Source organism: Heteronotia binoei, chromosome 5 (genome assembly GCF_032191835.1).
Source record: "Heteronotia binoei isolate CCM8104 ecotype False Entrance Well chromosome 5, APGP_CSIRO_Hbin_v1, whole genome shotgun sequence".
In the NCBI taxonomy this organism is placed as follows: domain Eukaryota; kingdom Metazoa; phylum Chordata; class Lepidosauria; order Squamata; family Gekkonidae; genus Heteronotia; species Heteronotia binoei.
Genome location: NC_083227.1, coordinates 23,770,149 through 23,790,089, shown reverse-complemented (window position 1 = coordinate 23,790,089; position 19,941 = coordinate 23,770,149). Strand labels below are relative to the sequence as shown.

The 19,941-nt window shown below is 45.2% G+C and overlaps 1 protein-coding gene across 2 annotated transcripts in view; it reads left to right on the top strand.

Moving 5' to 3' along the window:
* The window catches only part of LOC132571214 (zinc finger protein 845-like), a 57,890-nt gene that overhangs the window by 16,746 nt on the left and 21,203 nt on the right, over positions 1-19,941 (top strand). The window contains exons 6-7 of one of the 2 annotated variants that reach the window (XM_060237934.1): positions 12,319-12,326; positions 16,205-17,217. In XM_060237934.1, the coding sequence (XP_060093917.1) occupies positions 12,319-12,326; positions 16,205-17,182 (986 nt within the window). In that variant the 3' untranslated portion in view covers positions 17,183-17,217. Of the gene's footprint in view, positions 1-12,318; positions 12,327-15,839; positions 17,218-19,941 lie in introns of those variants that run through there. The other variant, XM_060237933.1, reaches the window with a different exon arrangement.

Sequence of the window (19,941 nt, the reverse complement as noted above, 5' to 3'; positions counted from 1 at the left end):
CCACCCCCAAAGTCCCCAGATATTTCTTGAATTGGACTTGGCAACCCTATCCATGCAGCAACCTCAGTGACCCCATATTTGTATGAAGAGGGGTACCGAAGAAGCAGCCCCAAGAAGTGCCTTTAAGGAACACGACTCCCTCTGCCCTGTGGCTTAGCCCCAAATCTCTCTTTCTCCCCTGGCAGCTCACTCCCCCCCGCTTCCCTATTTTTTCAGGATCATCCTGACACTCTTGGATTTTGCAGGGAAGCTTGTCATGGAAGAGAAGACGACTCCCTCCCGATAAACTTTTGCTTTTGAAGATTTTGTTAAAGGACACAGTTAAAAATGTTAGGGGAGAGCCTTGAACAGGCACCCCTCTCCTCCATTTATAGGATAAATTAATGCCAACGTAAAGACTTGAGATCCGAGTGACCACCTGGGCCCAATCGTATGGATACGTGTTGAGGCACCGGTTATTAATGCTGATGTTCTGATAGTTTTAGATGTGGCATTAATTAGTCAGTGCGATTTGATATGCGGTTTTAATGATGGAACCTGTCCTATGACTGCTTGCGGCAAGGGCAGGATACAAATGGAATGAAATAAATAATCTCTCTTCCCGCTGTTCAGAATACATCCTACCAGGGGTCATTTTGTAGAAAAAGAGGTGCCGGAGCTCACGAGCACAACTCATGTGCCTATGCCACACACCCCTGACATCACCAGAGGGTATACTAAATTTTATCACCTCAGCATCTACCTTCAAATGCTTCTTGAATTGGAATTGTCATAATAAAACCTTACTCCCATCATACTTTTAAAAATTACTTTCTCCTATGTAGCCACAGTGGCACGACGAAGATTTTCCTCTGTCTGTGTTGTATGTTTTGGCTATTTTCCCATTTTTTGTTGGGAAAGATATTAGAAAGGTTGTCAAATCTTAGCGTTTAGCAAAACTCACCCACGGGCTTTGAACCGTGGAGCCCAGAAGCAAGTGTTTGGGGAGGGGGCAGGGTAAGAATGAAAGAGCACAATACAATTTAGAGGTTCTGGAGCTCTGATTCTGGAAGCTCCTGCCCGAAACGAGGTCTGCATCCTACATGCCAAAAAGAATAGCAAACCATGAAACTCTTCCCTGAGAGATAGTATGGCACTAGCCCTTGTCTAAGATAATGTCGGCAAGGGAACAGTGATCAGAAAGAACGATCCACAATGTGGGGGAGTTAGGCAGGAGCACATTTCTAAAATTTGGCAAACCAACATAGGCTCATAGTTATAAGATGTGTAAAATTCCTTAACAAAAAGAAAGGGGGTGGGGTGACTCTGATTTCAAGAACGTAAAAGAGGCCATGTTGATCTTAAAGGTGCTTTCTTTATATTTTCCCCATGGAAGCCAGGGAACTGGGCAAAGGAAGCTCTGACACTTTCCTTCCTTCCCAAGGAAACCAAGAAGGGGAGGAGCCTCAGACAATGAAGAAAGAGAGGCTTGGCTCAGTAGCTCTGCTGTGCGATTCAGAGATGTCACAATGTAAACGGGACCATGGAGGAGAGACTAAGCCACAACAAAAAGAAAAAACTCTCCGTGTAAAATGCAATTTTAACTTCTTGTGAATAATAAATAATGTGTCCTGCATTACTGATAAGGATAGTACTTACTATGGCGTTCCCGCTCTTATGCGTGCTAATTAGAGAGAGCTAGGAATTCTTTTGGCACTACTGGACCTGGGAAATTGTACAATACTTATAAGACTGGTCCCTGGAAGAAGGATCTGCGATCCAAAATGGCTTGCAAAGCGGACCAGTTCTCCACTGGACCACCTGCTTTTAATACTTGACTGAATGTTATTTAGTGGCTTTCAGCCACATAAGGACAGTAGGAGCATTGAGTAACGTATGAGGTTTTATTTTAACCAAATTTATTAATTTTTTGCAATATATTAAAATGTATTTCAAATAATAAAAAATGAAAAAAGGGAAAAAAACAATATTTCAATCCTTATCAACACATTACACATTTTCTTTTTTCTCACTTCCCCCACCTCTTTTCTTTGACCTCCGTCGGTGCTTCAAGCTATTGAGAAAAAACAATTAAGATACCATCCGTTTTAGAATCTTGCACTATAAAACTTACATAAAATCTAATAACATCTCTATATCTCTATTTATAATTCGGTCTTCTAGCTTTCCTTCAGGACATTGTTAGCACATCCTGAACTTATTTATCTCAATATACTAAATCATATCACCTTAACCTTTTAGTTCACCCATAATATTACACTTATCTTTCATCTATTATCACACCAGTTATAGCTATTTAATTCTTTTTAAGTATTACACTTATCTTTCATCGATCTATTATCACATCAATTATAACTGTTTGTTGTAATTATAATAATAATAATAATAATAATAAATTTTATTTATATCCCGCCCTCCCCGCCTAGGCAGGCTCAGGGCGGCTGACAAGAGTTCGATAAAATTATACAATATAAAATATACAATATAAGGTAATTTAAAACAACATTTAAGTTATACATTGATTTAAAACAACAATCTAAAACCAGTTCCAAATGTCTGGATCATTCCATAGTTTAAACGGCGGTGATCTTCCTGATGTTATCTGTACACTTGTATTATGGCAGGGGTCACTAGATAAATAGTTGGTAATTAAACAGCCATCCTATCAAGTTCTACAAACGCCTGCTTGAAAAGGATGGTCTTACAGGCCCTGCGGAATTGGTCCAAATTCCGCAGGGCCCGTACCTCCTCCGGAAGTTGATTCCAAAGGCACGGGGCTATAACAGAGAAGGCCCGTGCCCGTGTACTCTGTAATTTCGCCTCCTTTGGCCCAGGGATAGTCAGCGTGTTCTTCCCTGCCGACCTCAGTGCTCTTTGGGGCTCATATGGGGAGAGACGGTCCCTCAGGTAGGCAGGTCCTCGGCCATATAGGGCTTTAAAGGTAATAACCAGCACTTTGTATCGGACCCGGTATGTAACTGGCAGCCAGTGCAGTTCACGCAGCCCCGGCTGTATATGCTCCCATTTCGGGAGTCCCAATAACAGCCTGGCCGCTGCGTTCTGCACTAGCTGCAGCTTCCGGGTTCGACACAAAGGCAGCCCCATGTAGAGGGCATTGCAGTAGTCTAGTCTTGAGGTGACCGTCGCATGGATCACTGTTGCCAGGTCCCGGCGCTCCAGGAAAGGAGCCAGCTGCCTTGCCCGCTTCAGGTGGAAGAATGCCGACTTGGCAGTGGCCGCTACCTGGGCCTCCATTGATAGTGAAGGCTCCAGTAGGACTCCCAGGCTCTTGACCCGGCCCGCCGCCTTCAACGGCGCACCGTCAAAAACCGGGAGAGGTATTTCCCTTCCCAGAGCGCCGCGCCCCACGCAAAGGACCTCTGTCTTCGTCGGGTTCAGCTTCAACCCACTCAGCCTAAGCCAAGTTGCCACGGCCTGCAGTGCCCGGTCTAAGTTCACTGGAACGCAGTCAGGCCGGCCATCCATTAGCAGATAGAGCTGGGTGTCATCCGCATATTGATGACAGCCCAGTCCAAAACTCCGGGCAATCTGGGCAAGGGGGCGCATGTAGATGTTAAATAACATCGGGGAGAGAACTGCTCCCTGAGGCACCCCACAATCTAGTGTGCGCCTCCGGGAAAGCTCACCCCCGATTGCCACCCTTTGTCCCCGACCTTTGAGGAAGGAGGAGAGCCATTGTAAGGCCAGCCCCCTGACCCCTATGTCGGCGAGGCGGCGGGTCAGTAGCCGGTGGTCGACCGTGTCGAACGCTGCCGACAGGTCTAACAGCATCAGCACCGCCACGCCTCCTCGATCCAGTTGCCGGTGGAGGTCATCTGCCAAGGCGACCAGCACTGTCTCCGTCCCGTGGCCCGGGCGAAAGCCGGACTGGCAAGGGTCTAGGACGGAAGCGTCATCCAGAAAACCCTGTAGTTGCAGCGCCACTGCCCTCTCAATAATTTTACCTAAAAACGGTAAATTAGAAACCGGTCGGTAATTTGCCAATTCGGCCAGATCTGCTGTGCATTTTTTCAAGAGGGGGCGGACCAAAGCCTCTTTCAGAGGTGATGGGAAACGCCCCTCCGAGAGGGATCTATTTATTATGTCCCGTAAAGGACATCTAAGCTCCCTCTGGCAAGCTTTAATCAACCAGGAGGGGCAAGGGTCCAAATCGCAAGTTGTTGGGCGCGCAACAGAGAGAATTCCATCGACTTCCTCCAGGCTGAGCGGGTCAAACCGACCCAACTCCAAACCCGAAGACAGGCGCGGAGCCTCAAGTTCCCGTACTGCATCCAATGTGATAGGCAGGTCTTGGCGGAGCGACGTGATTTTATCTGCAAAATATTTCGCAAAAGCCTCACAGCCAATCTCTAATTCCCTAACATTTGGTTTGCCTTGAGGCAATGTAGTAAGATCTCCAATTATTCTAAATAATTGTGCCGGGCGCGAATCTGCAGATGCAATCTTGGCTGCAAAGTAATCTTTCTTTGCAGCCTTGACTGCCATCTCATAAGACTTCATAAACGTTCTATAAGATGTTCTCGTCGCTTCGTCCCGAGTATGCCGCCACTGCCTCTCTAGTCGTCTGAGCCCCTGTTTCAGCCGGCGTAGCTCCAGGGTATACCATGGGGCCAGCCTCCTGCGAGGGCGCAGAGGACGTCGAGGTGCGATCTCGTCGATGGCCCTGGTCAGCCGGCCTTGCCAGGCCTCCACCAGGTCATCGAGGGAATCGCCAGGGGGCCAGGGATCCCCTAGTGCCATTTGGAACCGTTCCGGGTCCATCAGGCTCCGGGGGCGAGCCAAAATAGGCTCTCCGCCCATACAGGGTTGGGGTGGCATCTCCACACGGGCCTTGAGGGCTAGGTGATCCGACCATGGTACCGCTTCTACCGCGATATCGTTCACCGAAATCCCGGACGCAAAGATCAGGTCTAACATGTGCCCGGCCTGGTGCGTGGGTGTCGTAACAAATTGAGAGAGTCCCAGTGTCGCCATGGAAGACACTAGGTCCATCGCCTGAGTGGAGGCCGAGTCGTCGGCATGGACGTTGAAATCACCCAGGACCATAAGCCCTGGGTACTCCAACGCCCAGCCCGCCACAGCCTCCATCAGGGATGGTAAGGCGCTGGCCGGTGCGTTAGGCGGACGGTACACCAGCCAGATCGCCAACCCCTCTCCGACATCCCACGCTAAACCGGCACATTCAATACCCTCAATCTTTGGGCCCGGGAGAGCCCGGAAGGAGTAACCCTCCCGTATGAATAATGCCACCCCTCCCCCCCGCCCGCTATTCCGTGATTGGTGGAAGACCGAGTAACCTGGGGGGGTCATCTGGGAAAGAGCCACTGTCTCCCCATCTCGCACCCAGGTCTCGGTCACGCAAGCCAGGTGGAGGTATATTTTCTAACTGCTAATAAAAGGAGCTATCGTATATTGATTCAAAAAATTCTTTCTAATCACCTGTCTCCCCCATTTCCCCCAATTTCAGGTTATACTTTCAAAAACCACCAAATGTTTCTTAACTCTCCATTGCTTTTCAATATAGTCCTGAAACGTCTTACATTCATCTTTAAATTTTTCTGCATCACTGTCTTTCAAGATGCTAGTAAGTCTATCCATTTCACTCCAATGTAAAGTTTTTAAAATCCAGTCCCATTTATCTGGTATTTCAGCTTGCTTCCACCTTCGTGCAAACAAAGTTCTTGCAGCTGACAATATATACCACACCAAAGTCCTGTCTTGCTTCGGAAAACTTTTCATTTGTAATCCCTACCAGAAAGGTATCTGGTGCCCTTTTAACTGCATATCCCAAAATCTTCAACATCTCTTGTTGAATCATTTGCCAAAATTGTCTTGCTTTTTCACATGTCCACCACATATGGTAAAAAGAGCCTTCATGCTTTTTACATTTCCAACGCCGATCAGATGCCTGCTTGTTCATTTTTGCTAACTTCTTAGGTGTCATATACCACCTGTATTGCATTTTCAAACAGTTTTCTTTTATATTATTACATGTCGATATTTTCATAGAGTTCTTCCATAGGTGTTCCCATGTCTCCATTGAAATTTCTTTATTCATATTTATTGCTCATTTAGTCATTTGAGATTTTACTACTTCGTCTTCTGTACACCATTTCAATAACAATTTATACATCTTTGCAATCATCTTTTCATCTTCCCCTAATAGCACTTTTTCCATTTCTGTCTGATCTTGCCTTATACCTGTAGTCCTCATATCTTTATCCACTAAACTTTTAATTTGTAGCATCTGGAACCAATTAAATTTGTCTTGCAGTTCTTCCTCTGCTTTTAATTCTACTTTGCCACCCTTAATTTTTAGCAATTGTTTGTATGTAATTGTTTGTCTTCCTGTGAGTCAGAAATCCATTTTATAACTTCCATTGGTACAATCCACAGCGGTTTCCTCTCCTCACTATATTTAAAATAACTTTTCCAAGTATTCAACAAACTTCTTATAAAATGATGCCGGAAGAAACCATCCATCTTCTCCTTCCCATAATACAAATATGCATGCCAACCAAATAGATTTCCATGACCTTCTGACGCCAATAACTTCTGGTTGGATAAGGTTATCCAGTCCTTGAGCCATACTAAACATACTGCTTCATGATATAATTTAAGATCCGGCAGTTGAAAACCTCCTCGTTCCTTTTGATTCTTGTTTTTTTTCCCGCCCATACAAATTCAGAAATCTTTTTTGCCATCTATTGAATTGTTTAACATCTTTCACAATTGGAATTGTTTTGGAAGAGGAACAACATTCTTGGTAAAACATTCATTTTCATGGCAGCTATCCTGCCCAAAAGAGACAAGTTCAGTTTATTCCATTTCAACATATTGGCTACAATTTTACGCCAAAGTTTATCCTAGTTATTTTTAAACAGATCTATTAGGGTTTGTAGAATCTTTCGGGATCAAGTGCCGTGTTCTACTGGAGAAAGTTTTCCTTCCAGACGTTTCGTTCTCAGCTGCGGAGAACATCCTCAGTGGCATTGCAGCCGGAGCAGGCGCTGCAGCCAAGAAGGTCTGAGCGCCTGCACGCACAGCAGCCAAGAAGGTCTGAGCGCCTGCTCTGGCTGCAATGCCACTGAGGATGTTCTCCGCAGCTGAGAACGAAACGTCTGGAAGGAAAACTTTCTCCAGTAGAACACGGCACTTGATCCCGAAAGATTCTACAAACCCTAATGATGTTACCAGCCGTGAAAACCTGAAATCTTTGAAAACAGATCTATATTTTTCATCGTGATCTCTACACCTAAATATCTTACTTTCGAGGTGACTTCACATCCAGTTGCATTTTGAAGTTCTTTCTGTTTGCACAATAATAAATTTTTACTTAAAATTTGCGATTTTTCTTTATTTATGTAAAACCCAGCAAGGTCACCATATTCTCTGATTTTTCCCCGCAATGGTAATACTTGTATTGGATTTTCAGTAATAAAAATCACATCATCTGCAAAGGCTCTATATTTATAAGTCCATCCTTTCAATTTTAGCCCCTCTATTTCCTTATCTTCTGTTATTTGCAACAACACAATCTCAACGGGTTATGGTCTGCACTTATTTTCAGAAGAATCTCTACTTTTTTTGTGATCAGCCCCAGCTTTTTTGTAGCCCATAACATATAAATCCTAGAAAAGGTATTATGTCTGGCTGAAAAAAAAGTATAGTCTCATACCCTGGGGTTGAATTTTCTCCACACATCTTCTAAGCTCTCTTGTTTAATTAGTTCAAAAAATGCTTTAGGTAGTTTCCCATCTGCATTCCCCCCCCCCCTCTCCAGATCTATCTAAGGAGTTCTGGATAGTTCCTTTAAAGTCACCCATAAGCATTATCTGATCGTATGTTACTTGATCCAGTTGTTTCATAATATCATTGAAAAAGTCACTCTTAGCCCCATTAGGAGCATAAAGTCCCAACAACAGAGTCTTTTTGCCATACATCAAAACTTCTACTACCAAATATCTACCTTCATTATCTTTAAAAATCGGTTTTGGCTCCAGCTCCTTCTTTATGTAAAAAATCACTCCCCTTTTTTTTTCTTTAGCCAATGAACCAAATTCTTCCCCTAAAAATTTGTTACATAAAAATTTGTAATCCGATTGTCTAATGTGTACTTCTTGTAGACAAATTATCTTACATTTTTGTTTTGTAATCCAATGAAATGTCGCTTTTCGTTTCTGTGGCGAATTTAGGCCATTAACATTCCAATAAAAATTTGTAATCCATAATGATTCTTCAATTAAGCTGTGTCCCCAAAATCCTTATTGTCCGTCAAAAACCCTTCCATGCCTTGAATGTCTATTATGGAATACTTCAGCCCTTTATACTCAGAAGTAAAATCCATCTATATCTTGTACCTTTTGCCCTTAATTTATCCGTCAAAGGTTTAAATTGTCTTCTGTCACTGATGACCTTCCTTGGTAGTTCCTTCATTATTCTGACTCTGCTCTCCTCCACCACCAATTCTTTTGCAAATTGTTGGCTTAAGATCCTTCCCACTATATCTCTAGTGGTTAATTTAATTACTGTGTTTCTTGGCAATTTATGCCTTCTGGCAAACTCTGAATTGACCCTGTACACATAATCACATTGATCTTCAGTCTTCTCTGGATCTTCACCCAAATATTCAGCAATAATAGTCATGATATATTTCTTTAAGTCCTCTTGATTGTTTTCTGGCACCCCCCTCAGAAGTACAAAGTTTTTCATCAGCTTACAGTCTTGTAGTAGAACATTTCTTGAATCTTCTTTATTGTAACACCTTGATTTGTAACTCTATTTTCCACCTCTTGCATCTTCTGTGTTGTTGCTTGTGACTCCTTCCTCAGATCTTCAGTTTCTTTCTTGATCTCTTTCTTTACAGCTTCAGCACTGGAATTTATTTCTTTTGTTAGTTCCTTAGTTATCTCTTTTGTTATTTCTTTAGTCTCTTTAGTCAACTTTTTCTCACTTGTAGTTATCAAATCTTTCATTGCCTTTGCTAATCTGGCCTCCATAGCATCCAGCTGTTCTTGGGCAATTTTAGACATTTTGTCCTCTACTGAACCAGCTCTTTCATGCGTTCTTAGTTTGTATTTTGGATTAGACATCAGACGTCAGTCTTCCCATATCATATAATAGACCCCAAGCTGACCTCACCAAACTACAAATTGATAACAGGGTTCAATAGAGCATGCTCTCTTCAGCAAGTCCAAAATCGCCGTCCTCAGAGCTTCCTGGGCCAAGATATTAATATTTAAAGTTTTGTAAACATTCAAAATGGCGGCCGCAACTTTTTCAGGCCCCAACTCTATGATTTTTTGGGCTAGAGTAGGCCTGGAGGTCTAGGATGTGTCCCTCTTCTCCCAGCGCTGTTTCCTGACTCTCTGGAAATGAAGTCCAGTTCTCAATGGTTTCCACTCTCGAGATATTTCGATTGTCACTTCCTGTTTCCCAATTGCAAGCCGAGGCTTTGTTATGATGGGGTTTTTTTTTGCAGAAGCCACAAAGGTAAACAAATCTTGTTTTTTTGAGTTTTACAGTGCCTATTAAAGTCCCAAAGCCACAATTTCACCCCCAGCCTCTGTAACACAGCTTTACTTCTTTGCAAATAGTTCCAAATCTTTGTTTCTTTAGTTTAAAAACGTTCTTTTAGATCCGGAATGAAAGATAAGAATTGTACCTTATCAAGTGTCCAAAACTTCCTTACACCGATCGTTCCAATCTTCAGTAGACTATAGTCCATAGAAAGTTGGGGTTGGGTGAACTTATGTCAACTTAATGACTCCGAAAAGCCTTTGTAGACGTTGTTATGCGATTTTTCATGGGAGATTCTTCAAAGCTGAAAAGGAGCCCCAGCAGGACTCCTTGCCAGCCAAAGTTAAACTCCTCAAAATCTTGCAAGCATGTCTTGGACTTTTCCCATAACTGGGAGGGTAGACAGCAGGTGATAAAAACACCTTTTATGTCCAAAACAAAGGCATTGGTTCACTCCACGAAAGGGAGATGCGTCAGTTCCCCATCTTTCCAACTCCAGAAGCCTCTGGAAACTCAAGTAACGTATGAGGTTTTTACTTGGTGATATGTACTGGTATTATTCGTTTTGTATTTTGATACTTATTATTCACAACAAGTTAAAATTGCATTTTACACGGAGAGTTTTTCTTTTTGTTGTGCGATTCAGAAAGTCTGGCAAAGCAAGCTCTGCCTCCCCCCCCTTCCTCCCCAAGAGAGGAGCCTCAGCCAATGAAGAAAATAGAGGTTTTGCTCTGTAGCTCCTGTGCGATTGGGCAAGCCTTGCAGAAGGAAGTAAGAGAGAGGGAGAAGGAAGCAAACAACAGCCAATTGCTCAGGGGCCTGATAGGAGCCTTTGGGGTGTGTGTGTGTGTGATTCGGCCCCAGGGCCACAGGGCCCTGCCCTAGTCTTACAACGGTAACCACTACGCCACACTGGCTTTTCACCATTATTGCACCATGCATATTCCTGACTGCATTTTGAAAAGGCAGAGTGGAAAATCAGGTTTATGACAACAAGACAGATCTTAATGCGAGATGACAATGAACATTTCATTAAACTATCTTTGCTCTCTTTGCAGTCAGTGGACTGATGTCAGAGAGGCAGCTGAGATTACTTCTTCTTTGCCCAGGAGCGGAAACAGCTGCTACGCAGCCAGCTCAGGTAGGGGGGAACGGTGGCAGTCTGTCCAGTTGGGGGGGGGGTGGACTTAGAGGGAGCATTGTTTGGGGATCTTTGCACAAAAAGAATAGCATATTGGGAACGGAAGGGGAGTTGCTGAACACCCCCTGCATATGACAATAAGGAAGTAAGCCTCTTTTTTACTCCAGGATATGGTGATGTTTGAGGAGGTAGCTGTTCATTTCACCTCGGAGGAATGGGCTTTGCTAGATCGAGGCCAAAGGGATCTGTATTGGGAAGTCATGCTGGAGAATTACGAGATGGTGGCTGCTCTGGGTAAGGACCCCTTTTTCCTTTCGCTGCTTGTTGTTCAAGGTACAAGCTAAGATTGGTTGTCAGCAAGGATGTCAGTAGGGAAGTAACCTGTACACATCTGTGAGAGTTTCTTTCAACTGGGCAGGATATTAGAGTTCATTGGCAGCCACAGGAGCCCTTCCCTGGTGGCTGGGTGCCAGAATAAGGCAAAAAGACTGGAGCGTTAGGGCACTTGTATGTTACATAGCACTTCTGAGTGTTTGCAGCACATCATACTTCTTACAACAGCATAGTGAAGTAGGCCACCGTGACAATCTCTGTGCTGCAGGAGGGGAGCTCAGTTGACAAAACACTGGCTTGGTTACGTCCACCTACTGAGTAGCGAAAAGCCAAATAATGGCCTGAGTAGCGAAAAGCCAAATAATGGCTGCTGAATTCAGGAATTTCCTCTGTGATTGGCAGCTGCTTGTCAAGAGTTTCAGACTGAGACCTTGCTTAGCCTTGTCTTAGAATCATAAAACCACAGAGCTGGAAAGGACCATGCAGGCCATTTAGCCCCACCCCCTCCTCAAGGCAGGATCAGCCTAGAGCATCCCCAACAAGTGTTTGTCCAGCCACTGCTTAAAGACTGCCAGTGAGGGGGAGCTCACCACCTCCGAAGGTAGCTGATTCCACTGTTGGATAACTCTTAAAAAGTTTTTCCTAATATCCATCCGGTACCCTCCCACCTTTAATCTAAACCAAAATCCTTTGAACTGGAGGTGCCAGAGACAGAATCTAGGGCTCATCTTTGTGTTGGATATGACCACTTTTTCTCAGATCATCATCATAATAATTATTAAATGTATTTGCCGCCTCTCATCGCCAAGAGGTCTCAAGGCAACTAACGACAGCTAAAATATTAACAAATATAAATTAAATACAATATATACAAAAAAACCCAAAAGGCTGCCACATAAATAGACACAACAAATGAAAAGATGAATGGAAGAGCTCTACTTTTGCAGGCCAGGTGGAATGTAGATAAGACCCTCGGGGCCCATGTTAGTATCAGACAGTTGGTTCCACCAGGACGGGGCCACCACAAAGAAGGCCCTTGTCCTGGTGGATGCCAGGAAAATATCCTGGGGACCAAGCACCACAAGCAGATTGTAGGTTGAAGAACACAATTTTTTTGGGGGGGGGGGGGACATGTCTGAAGAGGTGGATTTCCGTGTATGATGGTCTCAGACCATTTAGCGCTTTAAAGGTAATCACCAGCACCTCAGATTTGATCCAGAACTCAATTGGCAGTCAGTGCAGCTGTTTCAAAACAGCTGCTTTCCACCATATGGTGATGCTTATTCCTGTCATTTAAGTTCCAGCCTGGCTTGTAAATGGCTTCTTTCTGAAAATACGTGAGAATGACACATGCAGGCAGGCTAGTTTGGGAATTCCAGAATAATTTCAGTCATTGGACCTCCCCAAAATATGTAATGGATGATGGGAGAGGTCAGGGTGCAGAGAGAGAGCACGTGGATTGCATGAACAAAGCCCAAGATGAGGTCCTCAGTATCTCTTGCTAAGAAAGTATCTCATGTGTAGCAAGGTTTGGAAAGGTTTCCTATCATCAACTGTTTTTATTTCTTGGGGGACATCCAAGCTCCAACCCAGACTTCCCATTCTGGTTGCAAAGAAAAGTCCTCTTTGACCAGGACTCTGCAGAACAGGAAAGATCAGCAGGTAGATTCTTAGATTTAGGGGACACTGTGCCTATCTGGAAACTGCAGCTCAGGTGAAAACATCACAGAGTTAAAACAATACATATTATAAAATAATACATTCTATAAAATTATACATTTAAAGATTAAAACAACATATCATTTGGTGCTCAGATCTAGATATTATCTTGTTCGATTTTACAGTGCGACGGTATTCCATCTATGATGTAGGCTCTATATCAATTAAAGGCCAGCTGGAAGAGGACTGTTTTGCAGGCCCTGTGGAACTGACCAAGATTCCGCAAGGCCCATATTTCCTCTGGGAGTTGATTCCACCAGTGGGGGACAGTGATCGAAAAGGCCCCTTCCCTGGTGACCTTCAATTTGGCCTCCTTCAGCCCGGGGATTACCAATAGATTTTGAGAACTGGATCAAAGCACCCTCTGGAGAGTATATGGGAAGAGACGGTCCCTAAGGTAGGCAGGTCCTCGGCCGTATGTGGCTTTAAAGATAATGACCAGCACCTTGTAACGAATCCGGTACACTATTGGCAGCCAGTACAGTTCCCGCAGCCCCGGCTGTATGTGCTCCCACTTAGGGAGCCCCAATAACAACCTGGCCACCGTGTTCTGCACCAGCTGCAGTTTCCGGTTTCGGCACAGGGGCAGCCCCATGTAGAGGGCGTTACAGTAATCCAACCTCGAGGTGACCATTGCATGGATCACCGTTGCCAGGTCGTCACGCTCCAAGAAGGGGACCAACTGCCTCACCCGCCTAAGATGGAAAAAAGCGGATTTAGCAGTGGCTGCCATCTGGGCCTCCATTGTTAAGGCAGACTCCAGCAGCACCCCCAAGCTTTTGACCTTGTGCTCCATTTTCAGTGGAGCACCGGCAGTTGCTGGAAGGAGGATTTCCCTACCCAGACCGCCCCGACTCAGGCAAAGGACCTCTGTCTTTGCTGGATTTAGCTTCAGCCTACTCAGCCTGAGCCATCCCACCACAGCCTGCAACGCCGAATCCAGATTTTCTGGGACACAGTCAGGCCGGCTGTCCATCAGTAGATAGAGCTGGGCGTCATCAGCGTACTGGTGACAACCCAACCCATATCTCCAGGCAATCTGGGCAAGGGGGTGCATGTAGATGTTAAACAACATCGGGGAGAGCACCGCCCCCTGTGGCACCCCACAGTTGTGGATGCCTCCGGACAGTTCTCCCCCAATCGCCTCGAGTTCACATACTTTCTCCAATGTGGCGGGGAGGTCGCGATGGAGTGACGAGATTTTATCTGCAAAAAATTCCGCAAAAGCTTCACAGCCAATCTCCAATTCCCTAGCGTTTGGCCTGCCTTTTGGCAGTGTTGTAAGAGTCCGAATTGTCCTAAACAATTGTGCCAGGCGCGAGTTTGCAGACACAATCTTGGCCGCAAAGTAAGCTTTCTTTGTGGCCTTGACTGCCATCTCATAGGATCTCATAAACTCTCTATAGGATGTTCAAGTTGCTTCATCTTGAGTACGCCACCATTGCCTCTCTAGTCGTTTGAGCCCTTGTTTCAGCTGCTGCAATTCTGGGGTATACCATGGTGCCGGCTTAACATGAGGGCGCAGAGGGCACCGAGATGCAATCTCATCAATGGCTCTGGTGAGCTGACTATACCAGGTCATCAAGAGAATCGCCAGGGGGCCAGGGATCCCGTAGAGCCGTTTGAAACCGCTCTAGGTCCATCAGGCTCTGCGGGCGAGCCAGAATATGCTTGCCGCCTAAACGGGTTTGAGGTCGGGCATCCACACGAGCCTTAAGGGCAAGGTGGTCCGACCATGGCAATGCTTCTGCAGTAATATCGTCCACCAAGACCCTGCCGCATAGATCAAATCTAATATGTGCCCCGCCTGGTGAGTGGATGCTGTAACGAATTGGGAGAGTCCCAGTGTCGCCATGGATGACTCTAGGTCCATCACCTGATTGGAGGTTGCGTCATCAGCATGGACATTGAAGTCACCCAGGATCACAAGCCTTGGGTACTCCAATGCCCAGCCTGCTACGGCCTCCATCAGGGATGGTAAGGCACTGGCTGGTGTGTTAGGCGGATGGTACACCAGCCATATTGCCAACCCCTCCCCAACATCCCACGCCAGACCGGCACATTCAATACCATTGATCTCTGGGGCTGGGAGAGCCCAAAAGGAGTAAGTAAGCCTCTCGTATGAATAGGGCCACCCCTCCCCCCCGCTCGCTAGTCCGTGATTGGTGGAAGACTGAGTACCTTGGTGGAGCCGTTTGGGAGAGAGCGACAGTCTCTCCGTCTCGCACCCAGGTCTCAGTCATGCGAGCCAGGTCCACGTCCTGCTCAAGTAAAAACTCTTGGAGGACTGAGGTCTTATTATTTATGGACCTGGCATTGCATAACACCAATGACGGAGGCGAGTAGTTCAACCTGACCCCACTATCTGCCACCGTCGGGATGTAACACAGACTGGAAGGGGGCCGAGCACCTCCATGTCTCTGTCTCCTTCCCTTATAGCAATGTCTGTTCCCACCGTCATATCTTCCCCTCCCCAGGAGTACTGGAATCCCCAGGCCAGTCATCCCCCCACTGGTCACCGCATCAGCCTCAGGCCAGTTATCACACACCTCTGCCTCAGCCTCAGACCAGTTATCACACACCTCCACCTCAGCCTCAGGCCAGTTATCACACCTCCACCTCAGCCTCAGGCCAGTTATCACACCTCTGCCTCAGACCAGTTATCACACACCTCCGCATCAGCCTCAGGCCAGTTATCACACACCTCCATCTCAGACCAGTTATCACACACCTCCGCCTCAGCCTTAGGCCAGTTATCAACACAGCTCACCACCCTACAATTCACTAATTTCCCAACCCTCTCCGCCCTTGCCAATCTGTTTCCTCTTAATTTTGTCCATATCTGCCAATTCTAATAGTTAACCAAGCTAACTATTTTATTTATTTGTTTAATCAAATTTATATCCCGCCCTCCCCTAGTGGGCTCAGGGCAGCTAACAACAGCAAATTAACTACACAAAACATTAAAAACAGATTACACAATAAAATTGACCAGTACAGTTTTTCAACTATAAGTATTGTTTATTCCCTGATCTGAAGTTGAATGTGTTTTTTCTACTCTCCTTTCTTTTTGTTTCTCTTATTCCTAAAGGTGATGCTTGTGAGTACAAGAATGAGAGGGAACTATTGAGACTGTCCTTGGGAAGAACCAAGATGGTACACAACCTGAGGACTCAAGATAGAACAAATATGCAGAACATAAAATGGACACAGAAGCAGGAGGATCCATTGCAAAGCTATCAAAATGGTGAAAAAATTCATTGGGGAACTTGTAATGGAAAGAAGAATACATGTGGGGAAAGTTTTGCACTTAACGGCCATCAAGGAATTCAGAGAAGAGAGAATAATTATAAATGTCTCGAGTGTGGAAAGTGTTTCTTTCGGAGATCTTGTCTCGGTCGACATCGAAGGATACACACAGGGGAGAAACCACACCACTGCTCAGACTGTGACAAGAGCTTTTCTCATAAGTCAGGCCTCATTCAACATCTAAGAATTCACACAGGAGAGAAACCATATGAGTGCATAGAGTGTGGGAAGAGCTTTAGTCAGAATGCATATCTTAGTCAACATCAAAGAATTCACACAGGGGAGAAGCCATATAGCTGCTCAGACTGTAGCAAGAGCTTTTCTGATAAATCAAGCCTTGTTCAACACGTAAGAATTCACACAGGAGAGAGACCATTCAAATGCACAGTATGTGGGAAAAGTTTTGGACAGAGCAACTACCTTAATCGACATCAAAGGATTCACACAGGTGAGAAGCCACATAGCTGCTCAGACTGCAGTAAGTCTTTTTCTGATAAATCAAGTCTTGTTCAACATCTAAGAATTCACACTGGGGAGAAGCCATTCAAATGTTTGGAGTGTGGAAAGAGCTTCTGCCAAAGAGCACATCTTCGTCAACATCAAACTGTTCATACAGGAGAGAAACCACATGGCTGTTCAGAGTGTGGTAAGAGCTTCTCGGATAAGTCAAGTCTTCTTCGACATCAAAGAATCCACACTGGGGAGAAACCATTTAAATGCTTAGAGTGTGGAGTCAGCTTTCGTCAGAGCACGTACCTTAGTCGACATCAAAGAATCCACACGGGAGAGAAACCATATGGCTGCTCAGAGTGCGACAAGAGCTTCTCCCATAAATCAAGCCTTATTCAACATCTACGAATCCACACAGGCCAGAAACCTTATAAATGCCTCGAGTGTGGAAGAAGCTTCAGTCAGAGGACGTGCCTTAGTCAACATAGAAGGATCCACACAGGGGAGAAACCATACACCTGCTCAGACTGTGGCAAGAGTTTTTCTCACAAATCAACCCTTATTCAGCATTTAAGAATTCACACGGGGGAGAAACCGTTTAAATGTTTTGAGTGTGGTAAGAGCTTTAGACTGAGAGGACACCTTACTCAACATCAAAAAATCCATCTCTCAGATGCTGAACCTTATTAAACGTAAAAAATCTACCCAGGGCAGAAACCATATAAATGCTTCATAGAGGATTCATAGAGTTGGAAGGACCCTCCAGGGCTACACCTTGCACATTGTGAGAAAGTCACAAATGCCTCCCCCTCCCCACACCCTCAGTGACACTCGTTCCATGCACAGAAAATGACAAAAAACCCTCAGGATCCCTGGCCAAACTGGCTTGAAGAAAAATTTCTTCCTGATCCCAGAGTGGTGATCAGCATAGTCAATGTTGAAATATCCTTTTTACTCAAGCTCACTTCTCAACATATCTGGTGTATATTTCAACTATTGGGAAACTGTTAGCCGTCACTGTTCCACTATTGGGAAACTTTGTTAGCAGTCACTGTTCCAAACGGAGAGCCAGTTTGGTGTAGTAAAGTGCGCAGACTCTTATCTGGGAGAACCAGGTTTGATTCCGCATTCCCCCTCTTGCACCTGCTGGAATGGCCTTGGGTCAGCCTCAGGTCTAATAGGAGTTGTCCTTGAAAGGGCAGCTTCTGGGAGTGCCCTCTCAGTCCCATCTACCTCACAGGGTATCTGTTGTGACGGGGGGAAGGTAAAGAAGAAGATATTGGATTTATATCCCACCCTCCACTCCGAAACTCAGAGGGGCTCACAATCTCCTTTATCTTCCTCCCCCACAACAGACACCCTGTGAGGTAGGTGGGGCTGAGAGAACTCTCACAGCAGCTGCCCTTTCAGGGACAACCTCTGCCAGAGCTATGGCTGACCCAAGGCTGTTCCAGCAGGTGCAAGTGGAGGAGTGGGGAATCAAACCCAGTTCTCCCAGATAAGAGTCCGCACACTTAACCACTACACCAAACCAAAAGGAGATTGTGACCGCTCTGAGATTCAGAGTATAGGGCAAGATGTAAATCCAATATCATCATCATCATCCTCTTCCTCCTGAAATGTGGTCTCTGTACAAAATTAAAAACCATATAAAACCTGTGTGAGAGAATCCTCAGCTGTAACTACTACATTTTTTTCAATCTATTTGACTCTCTCAACTGACAAAACCTGTGATTCTGCTCCATCACCATTGTTGTGATGTAAGGAGCAGGGCCTGTTTTATGGTTGTGCCACAGTTTTGGAAGACCTTCCTCAGTGACACCTGTGTAACTTCAGGCAGAACATCTAAATGTTATGGGCTTCTCTCTGACTTCTTAACACATGGAAACAGGAGGCTGGACTTGATGGGCCATTGGTCTGATTAGGCACGGCTCTTAATTTTTAAATTTGTCAACTTTTAATGATGTCTCCAGATACTTTGACATTGCTGCCATGTTGCTTACCTAGACTTAAGAGAGGCACTGATATTCGTGACTTAGTGTACTTTTGGGGATTTATTATGGATAATTCCAGGAGATTAGCCAGTAGATGCCAATTGTGTCCCCCATATGAGCCACTTTGGAGGTTGCTTCTTTCCTGTAGGTGGTGCTGCCATCTCCACTGAGGAAAAGGCACCAGGTGTGCGCCGAAGAGTACCAAAAGGTGTCTTGTAAGAAGGCACATATTAGGCAAAAAATTCTGCTTGATTATTGGATGCTGCCAGGCCATCAGATTACATTAATACAAGGGCTGTGTGCAGGGCTTTTTTTGTAGCAGGAACTCTTTTGCGTATTAGGCCACACCTCCCTGATGTAGCCAATCCTCCAAGAGCTTACAGGGCTCTTAGTACAGGGCCTACTGTAAGCTCCAGGAGGATTGGCTACATCAAGGGGTGTGGCCTAATATGCAAATGACTTCCTGCTACAAGAAAAGCCCTAAAGTATAAGAAAAGACAAAAAAAAGCCCTGGCTGTGTGTATCTAATGATATTTCAGGAGAACAGAAAATTGGCAGTGGGTGTAAAATTCATCTTCTTGGCTTCAGTTTTTCATAGTGTTAAAAAAAAGTTAAAGGTAGTCGCCCGTGCAAGCACCAGTCGTTTCCAACTCCGGGGTGACATTGCTTTCACGACGTTTTCATGGCAGACTTTTTACAGGGTGGTTTGCCATTGCTTTCCCCAGTCATCTACACTGGGTCCTCATTTTACTGACCTCGGAAGGATGGAAGGCTGAGTCAACCTTGAGCCGGCTACCTGAACCCAGCTTCTGCCAGGATCGAACTCAGGTCGTGAGCAGAGAGCTCTGATTGCAGTACTGCAGCTTTACCACTCTGCACCACGGGGCTCTTAGAACAGTGTTAGGTAGCAGCAACTGCACCAGTTCTGAAGTAGATCAGATCTTTTCTTCACTTAGTTATTTTAATAGGATAAGACCAGGGTTGACTCTGTCGCTGATCCAGAACACCCTCCTTTAGGAGCTGTGAGGAACTTGGTTAAGGGAATAGTGGTGGCTAACAGTACATAATTACCAGGGTTCAGTGGTGAACAGGGATGGGCATGAACCATGAGCCAAACTGGGAAGTTTGTTTACACAGTCCCTTTAAACAGGGTTTGCAGGAAGCCTGAAAAAAATCTGAGCGGTAGGGAGCAGGCTGTTCCCTGATGCTCAGCTGTTTTGGACTGTTTTGTGTGGTCCCTTTAAACTTTAAAGGGAGTACATAGGACAGGCTGAAAAACAGCAAGCTGCTCCCCAATGCTCAGCTATTTTTGCAGCTTTTCATGGAGTCCCTTTAAATCCATGGTTTCAGCTCTGTCCGTGAACTGCTTTAAAAGTTTGCGGAAGTTCATGATGTCATGAACTTTGATGAAAATTCATCATGAATTTTGCTTTGTGGTTCAATTTGTGCCCAACC